The sequence below is a fragment of the Choloepus didactylus genome, chromosome 2, assembly GCF_015220235.1.
Source record: "Choloepus didactylus isolate mChoDid1 chromosome 2, mChoDid1.pri, whole genome shotgun sequence".
NCBI classification, from domain to species: domain Eukaryota; kingdom Metazoa; phylum Chordata; class Mammalia; order Pilosa; family Megalonychidae; genus Choloepus; species Choloepus didactylus.
Window position 1 is genome coordinate 214,858,797 of NC_051308.1, and position 25,705 is coordinate 214,884,501.

Sequence of the window (25,705 nt, forward strand, 5' to 3'; positions counted from 1 at the left end):
CACTCTTTATTCCACCATCTTCCTGGAAGTCTTTACCCTTCTCTTTTTTTCTTCGTTAGTTTTGCTAAAGCTTTGTCAGTTTTTTTGAACTTTTCAAAAAACCAACTTTTGGTTCTGTTGATACTCTATTTTTTGTTGTTGTTGTTGTTTTCTATTTCATTTATCTCCACTCTAATTTTTGTTATTTCCTCCCTTCTGCTTGCTTTGGGTTTCGTTTTCTTTTTCTAATTCTTCCAGTTTTGAGGTTAGGTCTCTGATTTGAAATCTTTCTTCTTTTTTAATGTAAGCATTTAGAGCTATAAATTTCCCTCTCAACACTGCCTTTGCTGCATCCCATAAGTTTTGTTATGTTGTGTTTTTATTTTCATTTGCCTCAAGATATTTCCTAATTTCCCTTGTGATTTCCTTTTTATCCCATGGTTTCTAAAGAGTACTTGTTTAATTTCCACATATTGTGAATTTTTCATTACTCTCCCTGTTATTGATTTCTAGCTTCATTCTTTTGTGGTTGGAGATGATACACTGTATGATTTCAGTATTTTAAATTTAATGAGACTTGTTTTGTGACCTAAGAAATGGTCTATCCTAGAGAATAATCTGTGCATTTGAAAATAATGTGTATTTGGTTGTTGTTGGGTGAAATGTTCTGTATATGTCTGTTAGGTCTAGTTAGTTTAGATTATCATTCAAGTCTTATATTGATCACCTGTGCAGATGTTCTATCCATTATTGAAAGTGGTATATTAAAGAGTCCTACTATTAAAGTAGAACTGTCAATTCCTTTGTTCAAATCTGTAAGTATTTGCTTTATACATTTTGAGGCCAGCCTGTTTTGATTACTGTGGGTTTGTAATAAGTTTTAATATTGGGACGTTTGAGTCCTCCAGTTTCGTTCCTCTTTCTCAATATTGCTTTGTCTGTTCAGGATTCCTTACCCTTCCGTAGAAATATGGTGATTGGCTCTTCCATTTCTGAAAAGAAGGTTGTTGGCATTTTCATTAGGATTGCATTGAATCTGTAAATTGCTTCGGTAGTCTTGACATCTTGAAATTTATTCTTCCAATCCATGAACACAGAATGTCCTTCCATTTATTTAGGTCTTCTTTGATTTCTTTTAGCAATGTTTTGTACTTTTCTGTGTACAAATCCTTTACATCCTTGGTTAGATTTATTCCTAGATACTTGATTTTTTTAGTTGCTATTATAAATGAAATTTTTTTCTTAATTTCTTTTTCTGATTGTTTCTTGCTAGTGTTTAGAAATACTACTGAATTTTTGGTATTTATCTTTTACCTGCCACTTGACTGAATTCTTTTATGAGCTCTAGGAGCTTTACTGTGGATCCCAAATCAGTTTTATTCCCAATTTTGCTATGTATTATACTGTTAACTTCATAAATGATACTCCTCTTTTATCATGAAAATTACATAGCACAACTTCATAATTTATATTATCCTACCATTTCCTTCCATATGCTTTCTTATTGAGTGACCTTATAGTGTGGTGTCAGTAAGGGTATGGTTTAGTGATTAAGAGCCTGAATTTTGGAGTCAGATGAAGTAAGTTTGACTACTATTATTTCCTTTTGCTTATTAAGTTAGTTTAATTAAATTGATTTAAAAATTTTAAAGTAAGTTTTTCAGTATCTCATTATGTTGTTGAAAGGATTCTGTGATACAGTTTACGTAAAGTGCTTGGCATGGGGCCTGGCTCATGGTAAGCCTTCAATAAGTAATAATATTGGTAACTTATATAAATAAGTGGTACCATTCTTTATTATTATTATTATCTTAAAACATGAATGAACTTACAGGGAAATTTCATTATGAAATTCAGCTTGAAAAATGGGCAGTTCTGTAGGATCTCTTAATATACATTAAACATCATTTCTAGCTTCTCCTTCTAAAGAGTCTCACAAGTTAAGGAATCCTTAATGATGGTAGGCTCTGTCCTAGATTAATGTCCAAGCCAATACTGAGGAGGGCTCTTTAGTTGATGGATTTCTTGGTTTTCTCTGTTTTTTTGGGGATGAGAAGAGTCTGTTATAACTGCCTGATTCATTTCTTATCATATGTTTTGTTGTTGTTAATATATCTGAGTGGTAACTAATTTTCTTTGGTTTACATTTTATTATTGTCTGAAAGAACTTTTCTTTCCCGCATGCCTGATTTTCAGAAAAATCTAATTCTTAGTGTGACCTTATTGCCATGCTCAAATATTTCAATAAAAGGCAGTGGTTATGGATAGCTTTCCTTCTTTTTTAAAACAATATGTACATGGGTTTGCTTGAACTAGGCATCTAAATGTTATTTTATTTTCTTAACAGAATTCAGCCCAAACTCCTCCATATGCACTAGGGAAATCATTGAGGCCCTCGGCTGAAATGATTGAGACTACAAATGACTCAGGAAAAACAGAGCTTTTCTGCTCCATTAATTGCTTATCTGCTTACAGAGTTAAGACAGTTACTTCTTCAGGTAATGTTTAAATTTGATAAATTTATAGACTTAGTAACTATTGAGGAAGAATGTAACTGCTTTTATTTTGTTACAAACTGAATTTATCCATATGTTTAAGTGAAGACCCATGATTGATTTAGTGTTAAAGAACTTTTTTCACTGACTTTTCCTGATTGGGGTGTTGATTTTATAGTTTCTTATGTGAGAAGAAAGAGAAGAACACTTATAAGTTCCAAGTTAGTTTTTGTAAGAGGGACTTACTTGAAGCTAGTTGTAGTTATTTAGATAACAGATTATAAAGTTCTTTGATTTTTTTGTGTGTGTATATTATAGATATTTGATGCTTTTCACTTCCTGTTTCATTTTGGATCCTTTGTTCAATTGTATAACTTATTCATTGGTTGTTTTTTTTTGTCACCAAGGTGTCCAAGTTTCATGTCATAGTTGTAAAACTTCAGCAATCCCTCAGTATCACCTAGCTATGTCAAATGGAACTATATACAGCTTCTGCAGCTCCAGTTGTGTGGTAGCTTTCCAGGTATGATTTAAGATAGTGTTTTACCCCTTCAGTTCTCTTAGGCATTGGTCTTTGGCAAAATTTTAACTTCTATAAAAGGTCCATACTTTTAAAACTTAAGTTAAAAAGGAAAAATTCTCTCCAGCCAGAGCCCCAGAGGTCATGTCTACAGAATAGGTAGTTCCCAGTGTGAGGTCTTAAGAGATTTCCTTATCAGTGTCCTTGCTTAGACTACCCTTCCCTCCCATTTACTCCTTTGGCATCTCTCCCTTTCAAAAGGATGGAAGCTAGGATATAGTTTGAATAGATGGTGTGGTGATCAGCAGTGTCCTCATGGGGTTCAAATGCCCTTTCCCATCATCCTGGACCAGATACCTAATGACCCCTGGCATGGAATTGTTTGCATCTACTTCCTTGTCCCATTTTCTCCTCACAGTCTGCAATATACACAGAAAGAGTAGGCTTTAGTGATCCTCTAGAGTGAGGATATACCTGACTCAGTATCCTTGACACCAGGGGGAAAGAGACTGCTAATGGCCATGTGCTTTTAATAGCTACCAGGGGCTGATTGGTGGTGCAAGTGCAGGTAGAGGGGTATTTTGGAGATAGGAGAGTCCTGCTCTAATTTACTAAAGGCATTTTCTAGAGTTCATTTTCTAGAAAGCCTGAATTCTAGTCTTTGACCTTTTATTGTTGTATTTTTCAGTCCTTTTATTCTGGAAGTATGCCATTTAAACTCTTTAGGTGAACTACTTTATAAAAATACTTTAAAAATGTTTTTGGGGGAATTACAGTTTAAAATGAGAAAATGAAAATTACTGTTACGTTATTTCTCAGTTGATAAAATCTTTGCCTTATTTGTGTTCATTCAGAATGTATTTAATAAGCCAAAAGGAACAAACTCTTCAGTGGTGCCTGTGTCTCAGGGCCAAGTGGTTGTAAGCCCTCCCTCCAGCTCATCAGTGTCAGCAGGAGGAGGTGACACCTCTGCCACTTCCCCCAGCTCCATCAGTAGCCCTGCTGCCTCCAGTCTCCAGCCTCTTTCTGAACAGTCCCAGCAAGTTGCTTTAACCCATAGAATTGCTAAACTCAAGTGTCAGCAGTGTAACCATCTGTTTATCACAAAACCAGAACTTCTCTTCTACAAGGTAAAGAGAGATTATGGAAGGGCCTGAATATGAACTTATCCAATAGAAGTAGTTTTGTCTTTTTATCTTTGACAGTCACTCAGTTTACTTTGAAAATGAGGACAAAGAATTTAAAGATAAAGCAACTGTTTAGTTTGATTTTAATGATTGTTATGTCTTTGCAGGGTAAAATGTTTCTGTTTTGTGGCAAGTCTTGCTCTGATGAATATAAAAAGAAAAATAAAGTTGTGGCAATGTGTGAATACTGTAAACTTCAGAAAATTATAAAGGAGACTGTGCGATTCTCAGGGGTTGACAAGCCGTTTTGTAGTGAAGGTAAAGAAAAAAAATCAGTTTATCCTCTTTACATGTGGTGGTTATGAAGTAATTCATGATTTGGGCTATTAAGTGTGATATATTTTCAAGTAATTTTTGTTTTATGAGATGTTTGAATATAATGTTGAAAGCTTTTTATATTGAATTTATGCTTAATTCACTTTAAGTCTATTCCTTTAAGTGTCACAATAATCTCAATAAAGAAAAAACAAAATATAATGAGATCAATGGTTTTAGGATAGAAAAATCTCTTTTGTAAATTTAATTATGACTTCAAAGATATTTTAGTTCTTGCACCCATTTGTAAAGAGGGTGCTTCTTGGCTTAAGAAACTTTTATACCTGTGATGTTTCTGAATATAGATGGCTTAATAGAGTATATGTAAAAGGTAATGAGTTTGTTTTGTGACTATAAAGGCTGTCCTTTAACCTAGAGACAAATAATTGTCACGTTTTTAGGAATTAGCTTAAAGTTGGTATCTAAGACTATAGAATCTCATTTTACCTCCTTCAAGTTCATGTAAATTTGATATTTCTTCCTTTCATCGCACTTGCTTTTCAGTTTGCAAAACCCTCTCTGCACGTGACTTTGGAGAACGGTGGGGAAACTACTGCAAGATGTGTAGTTATTGTTCACAGACATCCCCTAATTTGGTAGAAAATCGATTGGAGGGCAAGTTAGAAGAATTTTGTTGTGAAGATTGCATGACCAAATTTACAGTTCTGTTTTATCAGGTAAATGTAATATACTTTTTTGACTTTATCAAGTTACTGCAGATTATTTTCTATTTAAAATATGTTCAAATTATGTGAAGAAAAATTTGGTGTTTAGAGCTGGGTAAAATAAATTATGGGCTTATATGGCAAAATTCGATTGAACATACACATAAAATTTTGGGAGTAAAAAGTGGAGCATTTCTGGATACTTTGTTGTGGTTTGAGAATATGTTCCTTTTATATATTGCTTTCTTACAAGGCACATTGATCTTATTTATAACTGAGATCTTTCAAGTTATAACTTTACATGGTTCTGTTGCTTTAAGTAGCTCTCTCATCCAGAAGTTTACTCAGGAATTTGAAATCGGTCCTTGTTCTCACTTCACAGGTCAAATGACTTGTGAATGATGGCTTTACTTACTCTTAAAAAAAAATCATCTTTTGGAAAAGCTAACAATGATAGGTACAATTAATTGTATCCCTGTTACATGTCCAGTGCTCTGTGTTAATTCATTTAATCCTCACTACATTACCAAGACACAGGTGCATGACTGCCAATTTATAAATGAGGAAAAGGTGTGAGGTCCATGGAGCTTAAATAACTTGACCTTCAGGAAACTGGTAGGTGACTGATCACCTTTTTCTCTAAAGAAATCACCTGTTTATTTTTGCCTTGCGACCAAAATATAATCTTGAGAGAGCCTGTCTTTTTCACCATTATATGACCAGGACATATCACAATGCTCAAGATAGAGTGTGCTTAATTAGATATTTGTTGAATGAATCAAAGTCTGTGTGAATCCAAAGCCCTTATTCTTTATACTGCAACATGCTGCCTCTTAACCTTTTAAAAATAGATCCTATCTTTACTTCATAAGTACTTTTTAAAAAAGAACAACTTTTATATGCTCTCAATTTAGGGCATCTATAAGGAAACAATTAAGTGTATATTTTTGAGCTCTCAACTGACTCATATACCCTGTTTTTCATAGTGCTTTCTGGTTTTATGATTAATGTTATCTTTTCATTATTTTATGGCTTTATGCCTATCCTGTTTTATGTTTTTTTTCTCAGATGGCCAAGTGTGATGGTTGTAAACGACAGGGTAAGCTAAGTGAATCCATAAAATGGCGAGGCAACATCAAACATTTCTGTAACCTATTTTGTGTCTTGGAGTTTTGCAATCAGCAAATTATAAATGACCCTCTTTCACAAAATAAAGGTATATTTAAATTTGGCTAATGGGATCTTTATGTCAGTGCTAGTATATACTATCAGCACACACAGTTTAAAATAATCTGGTAAAAATAAAATTTCACTGATTCAAATAACTTGAATTTTCTTAAACTTTCCTTTAAGAATCCCTAAAGCTTGCCCCCAAAATTAATCCTGATGCTGTTTGCTGTCATAGTCAGACTTATTAAGGAATCAACAAATGTATATGAATTAATTTTTATGGGAAAATTAGATTTCATTGCTTTTGTTTGAATTTATCTGTATGTAAATAATTTACTTTAAGGGATATATACTATTCATCTAATAAACTAGAAATAAAAATAGAAAATCAGGGCAAACAAAGAGGGAAGATAGGAGTATGTTAATATGGTTGCCGTGACTGACATAAGATTTGATCCAGAGCTTATTGGTAGTCATGGAAAAGAGAACAACACATTAATTATATCTAAAAAAATAAATAGGCCAGTTTTTCATAGGTAGCAAAGTTTTTCCTGGTTAAGAAGGAAATAATTTTGCAAGTAGGACTGCTAATGTAGTTAAAGTATACTTATGAGTAACTAGATATGCGGCACATCCTTAAAGTAGCTCATTTAATTTAAATTAATTAATTTATTATTATTATTATTATTTATTATTATTATTATTATTATTATTGAGTATTAATTTAAAAACACTTGTTGTTATGTTCTTTGATCAAAGCCTTTAGTGCTGATTCTCAATTGAGGACAGAATCTGTGTGCTTTGGCTGCTTGAGATCTGGCCCTTGCCTACCTTTGTAGTCTTATTAATCATTGCCTTAATCATATATGCCTTGTGCTAATCTTTTGTGTTAGCCATCCATTCCCTAGGACCAGTCAGGTTGGTGGTAGAATTTTCATTCCATAGTGCATGTTAAGGAAACGGTGTTCTTATGTGGATAGACAGTTGCTTCACTAATTTATTTATAGATATTGTGATGTTAAAATTTTTATTCAAAGCAAGCTTAGGGTGTAGGAGTTTTGATATTAACTAATAGAAAAGCCTGGCTAATCCTGAAGCTAATACCTGTATTTTTACTACTTAAGTGTCATTCAAGGCTTATAATTTTAAAGAATCAGGCTTTCCTTAAGCCTTAATGAACACTAATCTGACGAGAATCACCCAGCCCAACATTACACAGAGTTAGATATTTTCAATGCTCCTTGAAAACCTAACTGTTAAACAGGATTTTTATGTCGGACCCTTTTATTTATACTAAGCCTTAAATTTTTGTTTATTTTAATCAGTAAATATTTCCAAGACGAAAACTGCTTCAATGGAGCCCCCTTCTCCAAGGATAGATACAACACCAGTTATAACCAGTGTGGTGTCACTGGCAAAGGTATCTGCTGCCCAGCCCACAGGGAACACTAACAGTGTTTTAAAAGGTATGACTTGTTTTTGTCTAGTCTAAGTAGTTCTCATCAGTAATATCTTTCATCACGTTTATATAAGAAAACATGCCCCTCTGTCTCTGAAGGAAGTGGGTAGCAAGCATAGTGGTGTGGGTGGGGGAGGAAGTGGTATGTATAGTTTTGTTTTTTTTTTTTAAGAACCAAAAATATTTTAATATACCTTTACCACCAGAGATTCTATTACTGTGGACTGGCTTGGGACCTAGGAATCTTTCTTTACCTTTACCAAGCACTGTAGGTGATATTGATGCAAGGTTTCCTTGGCCCAGTTTTTTGAGAAATTCTGACCTGGGCTCTAGCACATCTTAGTGAGGTTAAAGAAACATTTGGCCTTATTTGTTTTGTTAACTGGTTTGAAATAAGAAGTTTCAGTGTTTACTTTTGTGTGTTCTAGAGATAATGTATGTTTTACAAAAAATAAATAAATAAAATAGAGATAATGTATGTTTTAATTTATAATAGGTGCAGTTACTAAAGGGGCAGCAGAGATCACTGAAGATGTAAGTTTTATTGTTAATATTTTTCTTGATATTGCTACTTGGATTTATTTTCTTTTTGGATATAGCCTTCTAATATATATCTGAGTACATTTCTGTTTGCAGCTTAGTCTTCAAAAAAGTGGAGTAATACATTTGCACTAACTTTTGTTTTTTAATCTGAAGTGTGACCTTGATCATTAATAAGACTGTATTTTCTGAGTTATTTTAAATTTGTTTTCTGCTTTCTTAATTTGTTTAAATACTTGTTAATTGCATCTGGGTGCTTATTTTTCTCTTTTACTACATTCAAATATTTTTCTTTTAGACTAAAAAGTCTTGAAAGTTCAGTGTAGTGTCATATGCATGTTTGGATAATGTGAAGCTGAAAATATGCAAAGTAAAAATATATTTAAATTTCCAACTTTATGTCTCAAATTTGAAATTTCGTGAAACTTCCCAAAATGAACATTGTTTTTCAAGAAATGTGTAATTTTATAGCTGGTAGGTTGAAAGGATTGTAAACTCTGTTTTTGTTGCTCTATGTCAGCATCATTTTAGCAAGGAAACAAAATTTCCATTATCCTTTACCAGTATCACACAAACCTCATTGGGTTAATGTTTTTGGTGACTGCTGTGCTACTATCTTAACATTTTCCCTTAACATAATTAAAAGTCTTTTCCATAGTATATGACAATGTTATCCAGGTGTTCATTTAGTGCTGGTGGTAGTGTAAAATGCGTGCCTGACATTCAGTAACTTTGAAAGAGAAGTTAGAGGTGATAAAATGCTATAAAGAAGGCCAAACCACTATTGTGGTATCCTATACAGTGAATTTAGGAGTGTATGCCCTGCAAAATATTAGAGACAAAGCTCAAAAATAAAAATAAATAAATAAATAAATAACCAGCATTAAAGCAGATGTACCCTTTAGTTCACAAAAGTTATCTTATAACCAGGCAACGATAGTGAAATAAATGGAAAAATTACTGGCCACGTGGTTTTAAGAGCACTGCTAACATAATGTGTCCCTAAGGCCAAGCTATTGTCTGTGCCAAAGCACAGAGTATTTTTGATGATTTGAAAGGAGGTGATAGTGAGACAGATTTTTAAGAATGTAAAGATGAGCAGGCAAACTGTATCTTCTAACTCTGAAGATATCAAAACATTTCAACTTTACCATAATTTAAAAAGGATTTATCTAAAGACAGCATAACACTTGCTAATAAGGAATCTCTGAAAGTGGCACAGAAGGTAGATATGTGCAATGTTGATAATGGGGATGTTGAAAATTTTCAACGTTTGCTTGGATTGTACTCCTACGGATTAACAAAAGGAAGACTTACCTAGAATTAGGAAAACAGGCAGCAGGAAGAGGGCCCCACCAATTATCCTGGGCCTTCAGCGTATCAACCAGTAGTGAAGTGTCTGACACAAGTTTTTGACCGTGTTTCAGCAGCAATTGCTATTTTTGAAGAAGTTGATCCAAATGTGGATCACAGTGCTATGGTGGCAAGGCAAAAGATGGAAAGTGTCTGCATATCATGAAATCCTCAGTTAAGAAAAAAACTGAGAGGGAAAAAAACTCAAACCACATTAGAGTCATTCTTTAGCATTCATTCTTTGGCAGAATTCTTCCAGGGAATCAGACCAGCCTTCACTATAATGTGGAGAGAGAACTTGTAATTTGGCACCTCTTAGCTCTCTCATTCTTTGTGTTGTTGGAAGATGATAATGATAACAATGATAAGTTCTGTTTCATTATTTTCAGGCAGTATACCTCAATAGTTAATTAAATGTCCTTAAATTGACTTTGTATTTATTTGTTGTATATTATGTATTGTACCTTCAAATTATATTTTAAAATTACCTGATAAATTGCTGTATTGTATGATTATATTATTAACTATGCAGCTGTCTAATGAAAGTGTCAATGTATTATGTTATATATTAGTGTTATTAATATGTATTATGAAAATATTCTATATTGATTTAAGATTTATGTACTCTGAAAATACATCCTCCCATCTACTGAATCTTTATATGTATGGGACAGTTAGTCTTGAATTATGCAAGTTTTGAATTATTCAGGGTTTTCAGGAACATATCCTTCATATTAAATGTGACTGCCCTATATATGTTTTCCCCAAAGTACTTACTGTAATTCCCCAGTTATTGTAACTGTGTAACAGAATAGCTCTGATTAATATTTCCAGTTTAGTATATAAAAAATATAATGATAAATAATGTAGCAGTCTTAAGATATGAAAAAACTATTTTAAAATCTTTGTTTCTCTGGGGATTTTTATATGAATCTCTCTCAGGTTATTTAATTGATCTTAAATATGTCTGTCTTGTTTTTTTTTTTAGTTGAGGAAAGGTAAAAAATACAGAAAGTACAGAGAAGAAAATAAATCTGCAAAAGCCAGCAAACTTTTTCTATAAAGGTTTAGTTAGTAAATAATTTAGACTTTGCAGGCCATGTAGTCTCTGTTATTGTTTCTCACCTCTGCTATTGTAGCACAGAAGCAGCCAAAGAGTGTATATAAATGAGTGGGTGTGGCTGTGTTCCAATAAAACTTTATTTACAAAAACAGGTGGGGAGCCAGATTTGGCTCCTAGGCCATAGTTTACAAACCCCTGTTCTACTGTATTCCCACCAGCCATAACTGAACATTGTTAGATTTGGCTTATTTAATCTCAGTTTTTTCTTTCCTTTTTCTTTTAGTTAATCACACACCGGTTCTCTTTTCACATCCCAGAAGAAACTATTATGAGATTGGTGTGTGTCCTTTTTTTAATCTTCCACATTCATATATACAAGTGTGTAATAAACCGTTTTTATCTTCCACACTGATATATAAATCCATGGAAAATATTTAATATTTTTTAATATCTATCCATGTTGATACTTAATAGATTTTGTTTCATTCCCCTTGATTGCTGTAAAATATTGCATTGTATGTAGGTACCACATTTTATTTATCCTTTGCCCTATTGATGAGCATTAGGTTCATCTGTTTCCAGTTTTCACTATTAAAAATCTCTGCTACAGTGAACATCCTTGTATATGTCTTCTTGTGCATGTGTGCAGCTGTTTCTCTAGGATAGATTTGGAAGAGTAGAATTGTTGGCTCAAGAGTATTTGCGTTTTTACTTTTTATAGATTCCACCAGTTACCCTACAGAGTGCTGTTCCAATATATATTCCTACCAATTTATGTAATTGTACCCATTTCCCCCAGCCTCACCATCATTTAATGTTGTCAGATGTAAACATTTTTTGCCAATCTGTTTGGTAGAATGTTATTGTTGTCTTATTTTGCATGTCTGATTACTGGTGAGTTTGCTTATATTTTATGTTCTTGGTCATTTGAATTTTCTTTGAATTTCCTGCTTTTAATTTTTCCCTATTTTTCTGTTGAATTGGTTTTTTCCTATTGACTTACAGGAGTTTGTTATATATGATGGATTCCCCCCCCCCCCCCCGATTATTTCCTTCAATACAAAGACATGCAGTAATACACTTATCTGGAAAAATTCCTTCTTTAACACCATGGCTCTCCGGCTACTGTACCATTTCTCTGCTCTCCTTTATGGAGAAACTTCCCTAAGGGTGGCTTCTACTTGATGCCCCCACTTCCTTATCTGTTACCTTTTCTTCAGCTCATGCTAGTTAGGCTTTTGTCTGCACTACTTCACTGAAGCTGCTCTTGTCAGTTTTGCCATCAGTCTTCATTTTGCCAAATCCAGTGGTCAATTTCCCCCCTCCCCTCCAGTGGTCAATTTTTAGTTCTCACTTTACTCAACCTTTTAGTACATTTGACACAGTGATCTCTCCTTCCTTCTTGAAATATTTTCTTCATTCAACTTTGAGGACATCGTACTTCACCCTTTTCTCTGTCTGCATTACTTCCTAGGGGATTCATACAGCCCTTTGTTTTTTTTTTTAAATTTTTTTAATTCAGTTTTATTAAGATATATTCACATACCATACAATCATCCATGATATACAATCAGCTGTTCACAGTACCATCATATAGTTGTGCATTCATCACCCCAATCTGTTTTTGAACATTTTCCTTACACCAGAAAGAATCAGAATCAGAATAAAAAATAAAAATAAAAAAGAACACCCAAATCATCCCCCCATCCCACCCTATTTTTCATTTAGTTTTTGTCCCCATTTTTCTACTCATCCATCCATATACTGGATAAAGGGAGTGCGATCCACAAGGTTTTCACAATCAGACTGTCACCCCTTGTAAGCTACATTGTTATCCAGTTGTTTTCAAGGGTCAAGGCTACTGGGTTGGAGTTTGGTAGTTTTGAGTGTTTACTTCTAGCTATTCTAATACATTAAAACCTAAAAAGTGTTGTCTATATAGTGCATAAGAATGTCCACCTGCATGACCTCTCGACTCCATTTGAAATCTCTCAGCCACTGAAGCTTTATTTCATTCCATTTTGCATCCCCCTTTTGGTCAAGAAGATGTTCTCAATCCCACAACACCAGGTCCAGATTCATCCCGGGAGTCATATCCTGCGTTGCCGGGGAGATTTGCACCCCTGGGAGTCAGGTCCGATGTAGGGGGGAGGGCAGGGAGATCACCCACCAAAGTGGCTTAGTTAGAGAGAGAGGGCCACATCTGAACAACAAAGAGGCACTCAGGGGGAGACTCATAGGCACAATTATAAGCAGGTTTAGCCTCTCCTTTGCACTAACAAGCTTCATGGGGCAAGCCCCAAGACAGAGCAGCCCTTTGGTTTTAAACACCTCCTAGGCAGTGGCAGATTTATTGCTCTTGCCCTGATCTGTGAACTCCAGATTCATGTATCCAATTGCCTACTGGACAGTTAGACTTAGATGGTTGATAGACATCTCAAATAATATGTCTAAAACAGAACACTTTTATTTCCCCCCAAATTTCCTTCCCAGTTTCCCTTCTTTTTACTAACCCCACAGCTACCTCCTTAGTCTTGGCCATCATCATGTTTCTTCTGGATTATTGCAGTACTCTACCGATCTTCCTGCTACTGCCATGCTGCCCTTTGCCGTTTATTTTCCACACAGTTGTCAGGAGGATCTTTAGAAAGATCTATCAGGTACTGTCACTCCTCTGCTCAAAAATCTTCAGTGAAATTCTGAAAAAAGAAGGGTAAAGAAGAGGAGGAACTAATTTCCACATATAAAATGTAGGAAAAACACAAATATTATAAGGTAACTAATTAAGACAAGTGATACTGGTACATGAACAGACAAAAAGTGCAGAAAAAAAGTGCAGAAACAGACCCAAATATATATGGGAATTTAGTATGTGATAAAGGTACTGATTGGATCAGTGGTAGATATATGGATTATACAATAGTGTTATGACAACTGAGGAGCCATTTGGAAGAAAATACAGTTGGATATTCACCTCAGAATTTAAATCAAAATGGCCTGGCAAGTGGAGTCCCCTGCACAAGTGTACACAATGGCTTTGTTGGGGCCCCTGGTTAGATTAAGTATAATATATCCAAACAATGAAGTACTATACAGTTGTTGAAAAGAATGAGGCAGATCTACAAGTACAGACATGGAACAATCTCAGGTATCATAAGTGAATTAAAGACACATGTACAGCATGCTACCATTTGTATTTTAAAAAGATTATACAAACACATGCTTGTGCATATGTATAGAAGACCTCTGGAAGGCAACCAATAAATAGGTGATGTGGTTACCTATGAGGAAAACTGAAAGGCTGGGGAGGGGTGGAAGAAGGACAGTTGTTTTTCTTTGTTTAATTTGACCCTTTGCATTTTGTGTCATGTGAAATAACCCATTCAAAAACTAGACATAGAATATTTTAAAAAGATAAACAAAAATAGGGCAAAGGATAAGAGGAAATATAAAAAAAAACACTCTAACATGAAAAATAACCTAACCATACTACTGTAAAATACGAATTTTTCATTTACTGAGACATAGCAATTTTTGATAATACTGTGTTGACTAGGATGTTGGGAAACAGGCTTACATACATTCCTGTACCCATTTTATGATTTGATATAACTTCTAAAGAGAGCAATTTGGCAATAACAGGAAAATTAAAATCTATGTAACTTAAGACCTACCAAAACACTTTATTCTGTAGATATACTGGCACATGTAGAATTAGTTGGTGTGTAAAGATACTCATTGTAGTATTGTTTATAATAGCAAAAGATGTGTACATCCTAAAGGTTCACCAGGCAGGACTGTTCAAAGCACAGTATATTCAAAACCATTATTAATAGACAGCTTTACAAAGTTAAGTAAATATACCTCCAAGATACATTGCTAAGTAACAAAAGCAAGGTGCCAAAGTTTGTTAATAACATGCTATCATTCATAGTAAAAAGCACCTTATTTAATTACATAGACAATTTCTAGTATGTAAGAAACTAAGTGGTTGTGTTCAAAATTGAGTATGGATAGATGGCAGAATGGCATGGAAAACTTCTTTTCATGTATACCCTTTATACCTTTTGAATTTTTCATTAAGTGTATCTATTACCTGTTTAACAAGTAAATGTAAATATAACTTCTAATGGCTTCCCATGACACTTCAAAATACAACCCCCTGCCCCGCTCTGGCTTTCTCCATTTCAGCCTTGTTCTTAAGCTCTTTCCCACTTCTGGGCTTTTGCACCTACAATCCCTCTTCCTGAATCCTCTGGCCTCAGGTCTTTGCCTGGCTTGCTCTTTTGAATAATTCAGAGAGTTTACCCAAATGTTTACTCCAGAATTACCCTGCCCCCGGCATCATTCTTCATTCCCACCCTGCTTTATTTTTCTTCATAGCGCTTGTCACTACCTGAAATTATACGTTATTTATTTGTTTGATTTGTTTATTTTCTAAATCTCCCTCTAGAATGTAAGCATCATAAGAGATAGACTTTGTCTTGTTTTCTGCTGTATCCCCAGGGCTTGGAACAGTGCCTGGCATGAAGTAAACATTCAGTAAATATTTATTGAATAAATAAGTTTTACATACACTTATCCATTCTGTTGCTTATCTTTTAGCTTTGTTTATGAAGACCTTTGTTGCAAAAGTTTCAAATTTTGAGGTAGTCAAATGTATTGATCTTTTTCTATTTTGTTTTTACTGTTTGTGTTTTATTTAAGAATATTTTCTCTGTGCTCTAGACATTTGAAAGTTCTCCAGTGATTTTAAAGTCTTGTTTTTTTAATTTGAGATCTTTAATCAATATGGAATGTAATTTTGCATATGGTCTGAGATAGGCTCTAAGTTTTCTGGATAGCCAGCTGTCCTGATCAGCAAGGATTGTTTTGATTTTACTTACTATAGGTGGAGTATGTTTTAAAATCAATAAACAAGACAGATATTGATTAGGAGAATTAGGAATTAGTGCATATTTTCAAAAGTGACTTCTTTATGGCATTCCCTCTTTCAGAGGAATTATATTTCTCAGCAATATACCCTGTGTCTTCTATGCAGTCCTGATATGTGTCACCTTTCAGTTGAAAGCAATTATAGTCAGTGATAACATACTAAAAAAAATCTCTCTTGGTTTTTACATTTATTTTTAACTAGGGAAGTACACAGACAGATGCCATGAAACTTCTATCTTCCCAATCTTCCCAACCTCCCAAGCTTTTAAAGAACAAAGCATTATTGTGCAAGCCTGTCACACAGACCAAGGCCACCTCTTGCAAACCACATACACAACCCAAGGAATGTCAGACAGGTATGTGTCCCTGTGCGTTCCACATGTAGAAAGTTTGCTTTCTGTTTTTGTTTATATAAGAAAGGAAAAGAAAGTAATCAACAGTTTCTTGAATGTGTAAACATTCATTCATTCTTTGGTCACATATTTTAAACACCTAATTTGTTCCTTTTATAGTTATTGTTATTAACAATAATAACTACTAAATTGAATACACCTGCACACAAAGCATTATGCATAGAGTGGACAAGCACCTCCTGTGTATGCACTTCTGTTTTTCAAATATATGACAACTATTATAATTGCTAAGATACAAATTTAGTTAAAAGCATTACTGATTTAACCTTAGTTTTTTGGTTGGTTGTTTGTTTTGTTTTTTTAACACTGAACTCCATTGTCACTTACTAAAAGTATAACTAATATCATGTCCCAGGTATTGATCAGGAAAATTGTTTTGAACTCATACTTGAAAAGATTGTAAACTACTGCCCCTGATAATGTTAACTACTTTTAATCCCACTACCCTTGTATTTTCAATTACTTAATAGCCTGCTCTGTCCAAAGCATCTTTTAATTGTGTTTTTAATAATAATTTTACTTTATAGAATACCGTATTTAAAAGCATAAATTGTCAACAAATAATCATAAGTTTTTATATAAGGTGCCTTTCTTTTGGTAGGAGTCAGGGAGAAGCCCGTTTTCCTTACTCAGTAAATCTAATTATTTTGTATTCCTACTAAAATGATATCCTCTGTGTACGTGAATTTATAGATACATTTGCACACGGAGAGTAGTAAAGGATTGGTGGACATCTATATGTATGCTTATACATTAAAAAGAATTCTATATTAAATATTAGATTATTTTCTGTTACTGTTATAAACTACTTTTTCATTTCACAGTTATTGGAAACATCATATCAGTATAAATTTAAGTATATATTTACATTCTTAATGGATGCTTAGGTTCCAGTATATCTAGCATAACCAGTCCCTGAATATTGGACATTTAGATTGCTTCTAATTTTTAATATAAACAGTGTTGCATTAAGCTGTGTAAATGACTTTGTACATTTGTCTAATTAAATCCTTAGGATAAATCCTAAGCAATGGAAAAGCTATTACGTGTTTTTAAGGCTTTTGATATTTGCTGCTAAATTGACCCCAGAAAAGTTAAATCATTTTATGCTCCAGCCAGTAGTGTTTTAGAGGGTCCGTTTTTTCTATCTCCTGACACTGGGTATTAAAATTAATAATCAACCCTTATCTTTTTTCCCAAACTTGAATTTTGGAAAGTTTCAAAATTCAGAAAGGTCATAAAAACAATACAAAGAACAGCAATGTACCTTTCAATACCCTTCATCTAGATTTACCAAATGTTAACATTTTGTAACACTTGTTATCCCTTTTTTTCTCCTAAACTCTTTGAAAGGAAAATAGTTTATTCTTAATTTGTTGTGTTCTGTGGAATTCAGCCTTAATTCTGGTAATTTGTAACATACACATGGGATTACTTGTACAGATTCTTTGGCCTACAGATTTAATTACAGTGACCAAGTTTTGGAAAAAGGAGAAATTCAGTTTTTAATGGCATCATGGAGGTGTGTTTGTGTTTAAACTCTAATGAGTGTGTTCTTTTGATACAGTGTGACAAAATGTAAATTTTAAATGTATGGGGAAAAGCAAAAGGAACATTTACTTGTTCATGAAAATTAACAGTGATTCAAATATTTCATTCAGATTTACCTATGCCTAATGAGAAAAATGATGCAGAACTTGATTCTCCACCTGCAAAGAAAAAAAGAATAGGTTTTTTCCAGACTTATGATGCAGAATATTTAAAAGTTTGTTTTATTATTTATCCTGGATCAAAAGAGAGTTCACCGAGGCCACAGTGTGTCATTTGTGGAGAAATCTTACCCAGTGAAAACATGAAGCCAGCAAATCTCTCTCATCATTTGAAGACAAAACATTCAGAATTAGAAAACAAACCGTTAGATTTTTTTGAACAAAAATCTCTTGGAATGGAATGTCAAAACAGTTCTTTAAAAAAGTGTTTACTAGTTGAAAAGTCACTTATGAAAGCTTCTTATTTAATTGCTCTCCAAATTGCTGCCAGTAAGAAGCCATTTCATTTTGCAGAAGAATTAATTAAACCATATTTAGTAGAAATGTGTTCAGAAGTTTTGGGTTCAAGTGCTGGAGACAAAATGAAAACCATCCCTCTTTCTAATAATACAATTGGACACAGGATTGATGAATTGTCTGCAGACATTGAAGATCAGCTGATTCAAAAAGTCAGAGAGTCAAAATGGTTTGCCCTTCAGATAGACGAGTCATCAGAAATCTCAGAGACTGCTCTTCTTTTGTGCTATGTTCGTTTCATTGATTATAATTGTAGTGATATAAAAGAAGAATTATTATGTTGCATTGAAATTCCTTTCCAAATAACTGGTTTTGCAATATTTGAACTAATAAATAAATATATTGATAGTAAATCTCTGAATTGGAAGCATTGTGTTGGTCTCTGTACAGATGGGGCTGCAAGCATAACTGGCAGGTGTTCTGGTTTAAGGGCAAAAATTCAAGAAGTTGCCATGAATAAAGTGGCATTTACACATTGTTTTATTCACCGTGAACATTTAGTAGCAGAAAAGTTGTCTCCATGTTTACATGAAATTCTTTTGCAGTCAGCACAAATTTTAAGTTTTATTAAAAGCAATGCATTAAATTCACGAATGTTAACAATTTTGTGTGAAGAGATGGGGTCTGAGCATGTGAATTTACCACTTCATGCTGAAGTACGCTGGATTTCAAGAGGGAGAATTTTAACAAGATTATTTGAATTACGACATGAAATAGAAATTTTTTTAAACCAAAAGCATTCAGACTTGGCCAAGTATTTTCATGATGAGGAATGGGTTGCAAAACTGGCCTATTTATCAGATATATTTTCACTTATAAATGAACTAAATTTAAGTCTGCAAGGCACTATGACTACTTTCTTCAATCTGTATAATAAAATTGATATATTTAAGAAAAAGTTAAAAATATGGTTGAAGCGCATACAAGAGAATGATTATGACATGTTCCCTTCATTTTCTGAATTCTCAAACTCATCAGACTTTAATAAGAAAAGCATCACAAGCATTATTTTTGAACACCTGGAAGGACTTTCTGAAATGTTCAATGACTGTTATCCACCAGAAGACGACTTGCGTTCAGGAAATTTGTGGATAATTAATCCTTTTACAGATCACCAAAATAGTAATCTCAGTGATGTTGAAGAAGCAAAGTTAACACAATTATCTTCAGATTTAGGATTGCAAGCAATGTTTAAATCAATGTCTGTAACTCAATTTTGGATAAATGCAGAGACAAGTTACCCCGAACTCCATGAAAAGGCCATGAAGTTTTTACTACCTTTCTCAACTGTTTATTTATGTGATGCTACATTTTCAGCTTTGACTGAGTCAAAACAAAGAAATCTATTGGTTTCTGGTTCCACTCTAAGACTTGCAGTCACATCTTTAATCCCAAGGATAGAAAAGTTAGTAAAGGAGAAAGAATAGCAATGTGCATATTGCTTATCATCAAAATCGAAATTTGTGTTAAATTTTGTATGCAGTAAGTATCCTAAAATATAACTTCCTATGTGGATTTGTTTTTTCAGTGATTAAATAAGTGTTTTAATATTTTTGTTTTTTGTTGAGAAATTAATAGTTATGCATTTATACTTAATAATGTATAATTTTAATATTCCAACGTAAAGAATATATTTTATTCATTGATCAGATAGTTTGGATTAATGGCAAAGACTGCAGATAATGAAAGCCTTAAATCCATGATATAATAGCACAACCTGGTTGAAAGAGTTTGGTCTTTAGAAGCACATGGGTCAGTTGTCTTCAGCCAGCCAGCCAGCTATCTACCGCAGCAGTTGTGGACCTTAACAGCTTGGCTAACAGGAAATGGAAGTAGTAGGAGAGTTTGAGGCCCCTTTTTGGGCCTCTCTGTAGTCTGCTAGATCCAGCCTTGGCAAACTTTTCATCAAGGGCCTGATAGTAAATATTTTAGGGTTTTCAGGCTATAGGGTGGCAACCTCTGAACTCTGCAGTTGCCATGCGAGAGCAGCCAGAGACAATACACAAATGGGTGTGGCTGTGTTCCAATAAAATTTTTTAATTTTGAACACTGAAATACGAGTTTCATATAATTTTCACGGGTCACAAAATCTTTACAAAGTTTTTAAAATCAAATGTCAAAACAAAACGTTATTAGCTTGCATGGAGAGGGGTGAGGAGTTAAAAAAAAGACAGCTGAGGGATTTGGGCCATAGTTTGTCCATCCCAGCTCCAGAAAGATTCCCAGAAAAGAGCAGATGGGCCAGGAGTGCCCTGTAGGGATTTGTTCAGTGAAAACTTCTCCCATGGCTGCAGGGATCAGAATATTTCAAACACCTTTCACATGTTAATTTCAGCGAGAGAATTAAAGGGAAAGGAAATTTCTGACAAATATGGAAAAGAACATTTTATAATTAGTAATCATTAATTTTATAAATTAAATTACTAATTTAAAAACACTTTGAGTTTACAATGTGCAGAAATTGTGCTAGGCCTGTTTCAAATTCAGAAATGATGAGGCGTTATCTTCGTCTACAGATGGAGATACCAAGGCTCCCACAGCTAGTGTGGCACAGGTAGGAACTTTCGGTAAACGGAGCTCTTCTGCAAGCCAGACCAGATACCCAAGTTTGACTCAGCTCCATATTGGCTGGGAGGCACAGACACGCGCTCTGAATTCAAAGGGTCCCGTTTGGTCAGTTAAGAGCCAATAGGCCTCAGTATCCCTATCTGTGAGATGGGGATGACCCGCCCAAATGCTCTGGTCTTGCGCAGCCTGTCCTAGGCCAGAAAGTGAGGGGGTGAGACTGGGCTCGGGTCTTCTGGCTGTCCCCGGGAGGGAGGAAATGAGCTGGCGCCAGGGGGCGGGCTTTCGGCGAGGCCAGTCCTTGGCCGAGCGATTCCCAGCGTTCCCCGAGGGCGTGCGCGGCCATGGCGTTCCTGCTGGCTTCTCTGCGCGTTGTGCTGGGCGGCTTCTTCGTGCTCACGGGGGCAGCTAAGCTCTCGGAGCAGATTTCAGCTCCGGTGTCGGAGCAGCTGGTGAGCGGCGTGGGCTGCGGGCGGGGGGCATGTGCTGCGGACCCCGGCGGTTAGTTACTCCAGCCCCCCGCGCGCCCCGCCGGTCCCCGTCTGCCCGCAGGAGTTCCCCGCGGACCCGCCTCTTTTCCGGGGGACACAGCGCTAAAGTTGGGGTGAAAAACTCCCCTCGATGAACCGTGGGCCCCTTCCGGCTGAGCATTGGAGGCCCCAAGCTAACTTACAGATGGAGGAGTAAGGCTCTGGGACTCTGCAGGAGGAAGTCGGAGGGAGTGGAAAAGTGACCGAATTCCCCCTCCGTCCTCTACACCACTTTTATCATGTGCTTGAGTTCTTGGGAGGTTGGTAAGGGAAGGGTTTATTAATCCCCACTTTGCAGGGTAAGTAAGCTTGCTCGGAAGGTGAAGGGATCGGCTCACGTTAACGCATCTATTAAAGGAGACAAAATTAAAGCTAGACAGACACTCCTAACCCGGAATCCAGGGGCCTCTCCATGAAGCCCAAGTAGGAGGATTGGAAGTAGCTTTTCCTGCCTCTTGTCTAGTTCCAGTTTAATGGGAGGGTTTTCATGTCCTGCCCACCAATCCCCCAGCACCACAAAGAAGCTAATCCTGGAGGCGTCTCCCAGCGCCCCGCTATCCTAGACCTGGGTACGTTCTTCTGGTCTTGGCTTAGGGTGGTGGACTGCTTGGAGAAGCATAGAGCTGCTTCTGTGGTAGCACTGCAGAAGGGAGGTGGAGTTGAGGTAAGGAGCAGGAAATGGCACCCAACCTAAGGGTCGGAGTGAAGTTGTTATTTGGCCCAGAACAGAACCTGACACAACAGGATGAGCCATTTGAGCCCATTTTGTGTCTGCTGCGGTGGGATCCAGGACCCAACAGACGGTAAAATCTGTTTAAAGAGCAACTCTCTGCCCTTCCACTCTCTGCCCCACCCCTAAGTATTCCCTGCAAAGGAGCCTGGAGAGAAGCCAGGCCAGATACCAAGAAAGAAAAGTTGTGGAGTTCCCAAGGTCTTAGCACTATGGGAAGGTCCCAGTCTACCTACTCCCTCCTGGACCTGGGGTCTGGTTAGTAACCTGGTAAGAGATCTGAGAAAATCAATCCAACTGTACCACCACCCAGCCTTCTCACTTGGAGCATAAAGCCCATTAACTGATTGGAAAGCTCATCCCCACGCGATCAGCCTCCAGGATGATCCCAGGCCTAGACCTCACCTAGAGTAGCCTTTTTGTTGGGGGGAGTTGAGGTCAAAGTCACATAGTGCCCCTGTGGAGGATTCTTGATGCATGTGGCTGACAGGCATTCCCTGCTACCCCTAGAAAGCTCTGTTTGTGCAGTTTGCTGAGGTGTTCCCGTTGAAGGTGTTCGGCTACCAGCCAGATCCCATGAACTACCAAGTAGCTGTGGGCTGGCTGGAACTGCTGGCTGGGTTGCTGCTGGTCCTGGGCCCACCGGTGCTGCAAGAGATCAGTAACTTGCTTTTGACTCTGCTCATGATGGGTAAGGGGGGCCAACTGGGCTGGGGGAGTAGGGATTTGGGAGAGGATGGTGGAATGACCTGGCTGTTCTCCCTTACTGTTGTTTCTCTGTGACCAGGAGCACTTCTGTCTCTACTGCAATTGCCATAGTCTTTGGACTAAGATAGGTGCTTTCTAAACTCTGTATTGTTAACACCATTCCATGTCACCTATACCTTCTACATCACGGATTCTAATGGCTGCCCAGTATTCCATCGTAAGGATGTTTTATAACTTCAGAGCCGCCTTCTGCTGGAGTGGCAGCTGCCTTTTGACTTATGTGTCTGGCAGAGGGCAGGGAAGCTGTGGCCCCCTGATTAGGAAGGCAGGGAGTCCTAGAGGGCCCTCTCCTAGCAGCTCCGCTCCGAGACTACTGATTTACAAAGACAGCTGCTGCCTCAAAGGCCAGACATCTTCAGGCTCTTCTACCATATCCCTTGGCCTTGTGTTACTATTGCTTCAACACACACTTGTCCCACACTCCAGGCTTTCTTTCCCTCTCTGGAACTTCCTTCATTTTCAGATCTTGCCCACACCTCAACCCAATCCTTGGGCCTCCTTCCCTCCAGTAGATGTCGGATTAACAAAGGAGAAGGATTAGGGAAAATTTGTCCAAATCCCCATCTACCTACCTCAGCCCCTGTTCTGAGAGGGGCTACATTAGTTCAAGAGGTTCCTGATTTCTGGTCTTCCTCTCTGGGAGGCCATAGAGAATGAGTGCAACTAATTTGGTGGTGGGGGGTGGGGGGTTGGGGCACAGGGTGTGTTTAGTGGGAGGGCTTGGACTGGAGTGGGTCAGCCTGGGTTGGAAATCCCTCAGGCAGCTCTGGGACCTCACTTTCCATTCCAGGGGCTGTCTTCACTTTACTGTCTCTGCAAGAGTCACTGAGTACCTGCATCCCAGCCATCGTCTGCCTGGGCCTCCTGGTGCTGCTGGATATCTGCCACTTAGCCCCAACTAAGAAAGTGGCCAAGCCCACTAGGAAGAAGACTTCAAGAACTTTCAAGAAATCTTGGGAATAGAAGGTTTCTGCCTCTGTGCCATGCAGCTGTCACAGCCAGAACATGGTGGAACACAGACTCGACCACCTCCTTACCTATATATCCAGCCATCTGTTTCAACAGACATCATGCCTACCTGGCCTTGTATTCTCTCTTTCTCTCTATTATGGCTGTTTATTAAGGAGTATGTGTTATACATACTAGCATTCTTCATGTCATGTGAAAACAGAAAATAAGCAAAAAAGAAATTTAAATATTCTAAAACTCTAATGCCCCCAAATAACCACTTCTAATTGCTTGGTGTAACTGTACCTCACCACTTTTTTCAATGCTTTTATACAGATAATTTTTCAATGAAAATGAGACCACATGGACTGATTTATTACCTGCTTTTTAAACTTGGTATGCTATAGTACCATTCCTTGTCCATTCTACTTCAGTCCTCTTGACTGCATAGTATTTCATTGTGAGGATATACTATAAAGTATTTATTCAATTCCCCACTGAAGAACATTTAGGTTCCCAATTTTTTCCTATTAAAAGTAAATCACTTTTGCATACTTCACTCTTTCCCCTAGAAGTGAGGGTGCTGGTTCAAAAGGCAAACATGTTTTTAAGATTTTTAATACATATTTAAAATTTACACATTGAGTACAGACATGTTGAGTGTGGCACCCTTCCTAACCACATGAGGTATCCCTTCCCATTACTTCTCATCTCTGGCACTTTCGATTTGCAGAGCTAACAAAAATGGGCATTGAGTCATTTTACAGATCCTGAAACCACCAGCCCCTGGTACTGATGTGTGGCACCCAGTCCAGTGTTCCTGACACCCACAGGGAAGCAGGGGCAGCCAACTCCGTGAGACGCTGAGGTGTTACAGCAGGGCCCCACAGCCTGAGAGGAAGCCCAGAGGTCTGGGGAGATCAGACATGGGCGAGAGAATAACATGTTAGGGTGTGTACTATTACATCACTGACCATCCTCTGCTCAGCCCAGTGAGGATCTTTTTGGAAGTAATGTACATCCCATAAGGGAAAATGGTGAGGGAGGAGAGTTCATTTTTTTATGCAGATACGTATGCCACTGGCCCCCAAATTGCTTTGTGGGTAGGGACAATAGCTTTTGGGTGCCCACAGGCATGAAAGAAGACTGTGTATATTACTCCATTTCATCTTCTCTACAGTAGAGTAATTCCTGCTTTGTCACTGACTAGCTGTAAATCTCAGGCAAGTTGCCTAACCTCTGTCTCATAGGATTTGAAGAAAATCCTTAGCACGGTCCCTACACATAATACTTACATAAATATTACTGGGTATGTGTGTGTGTGTGTGTATATATATATATGTATGTATGTTAGTAGTGAGTTAGATTTCATTCCTGTGCTTTTGGTTGCAAGGAAGAAGAGATCCAACTAAGAGTGTAAACCAATAAGGAAATTTCTCACGTAAGTTCAGAGATAAAATAGCTTCAATTTTAATGTTCGTTAATTTGGCTTCTTAATGATGACAACAAGGACCCAGTTTCTTACAACTTTTTGCTCTGCTGCTTTCAATTTAAAACTATTGCCCTCAGGGTTGCAAAATAGCAGCAGCAACTCTGTATAGCATGATTTCACATAACATCCAAAAGTGAAGAGAGAGAGAAGAGCTTTCTTAGAAGAGCAGAGGGGGTAGGTAATGGTCTTTGCCACTTATTTGTGTGACTGTGGCCAAGAAACTATTCTCTACTTTATATGCAATATATGGATAATTATAGTAACTACTTCATGGGGTTGTGTGAGGATTCAGTGAGTTAAAGTGCTTACTGCAGGGCTTGGCATATAATAAGAGCTCAGTGGATGTTAGCTGTATTAAATATCATAGATTTGTTCTACAGATGAGAAAACTGATTCAGAGAGTTGAAGTATCAGACCTGAGACTAGAACTAAGTTCTGATTGACTCCAGAATACACACTTTTCCACTGTACCACTGCCAAACGGCAGATGTGGCACCCCTTCCCTGTTCAGG

At 36.7% G+C, this 25,705-nt stretch overlaps 2 protein-coding genes across 11 annotated transcripts in view; both read left to right on the top strand.

The window, feature by feature from the left end:
- ZMYM6 (zinc finger MYM-type containing 6) overlaps nucleotides 1–19,708 on the top strand; it is a 36,112-nt gene extending 16,404 nt beyond the window's left edge. For 8 of the 9 annotated variants that reach the window (XM_037827766.1, XM_037827772.1, XM_037827769.1 and 5 more), the window contains 10 exons: nucleotides 2,327–2,477; nucleotides 2,882–2,997; nucleotides 3,849–4,124; nucleotides 4,289–4,439; nucleotides 5,001–5,173; nucleotides 6,230–6,377; nucleotides 7,657–7,797; nucleotides 8,287–8,324; nucleotides 15,884–16,037; nucleotides 17,756–19,708. In XM_037827766.1, coding sequence (XP_037683694.1) covers nucleotides 2,327–2,477; nucleotides 2,882–2,997; nucleotides 3,849–4,124; nucleotides 4,289–4,439; nucleotides 5,001–5,173; nucleotides 6,230–6,377; nucleotides 7,657–7,797; nucleotides 8,287–8,324; nucleotides 15,884–16,037; nucleotides 17,756–19,587 — 3,180 coding nt within the window. In that variant the 3' untranslated portion in view covers nucleotides 19,588–19,708. Of the gene's footprint in view, nucleotides 1–2,326; nucleotides 2,478–2,881; nucleotides 2,998–3,848; nucleotides 4,125–4,288; nucleotides 4,440–5,000; nucleotides 5,174–6,229; nucleotides 6,378–7,656; nucleotides 7,798–8,286; nucleotides 8,325–11,029; nucleotides 11,535–15,883; nucleotides 16,038–17,755 lie in introns of those variants that run through there. The other variant, XM_037827775.1, reaches the window with a different exon arrangement.
- Nucleotides 19,709–19,853: 145 nt separating this feature from the next.
- Nucleotides 19,854–24,055, top strand: TMEM35B (transmembrane protein 35B). Of its 2 annotated transcripts, none has more exons than XM_037827776.1 (3): nucleotides 19,854–21,177; nucleotides 22,496–22,676; nucleotides 23,544–24,055. In XM_037827776.1, exons 1-3 carry the CDS (start codon nucleotides 21,070–21,072, stop codon nucleotides 23,714–23,716), a joined length of 462 nt encoding a protein of 153 aa, XP_037683704.1. In that variant the 5' UTR covers nucleotides 19,854–21,069; the 3' UTR covers nucleotides 23,717–24,055. The 2 variants fall into 2 exon arrangements, with proteins under 2 accessions (XP_037683704.1, XP_037683705.1); XM_037827777.1 differs by having other exon boundaries at nucleotides 22,514–22,676.
- The last annotated feature ends 1,650 nt before the right edge of the window (nucleotides 24,056–25,705 follow it).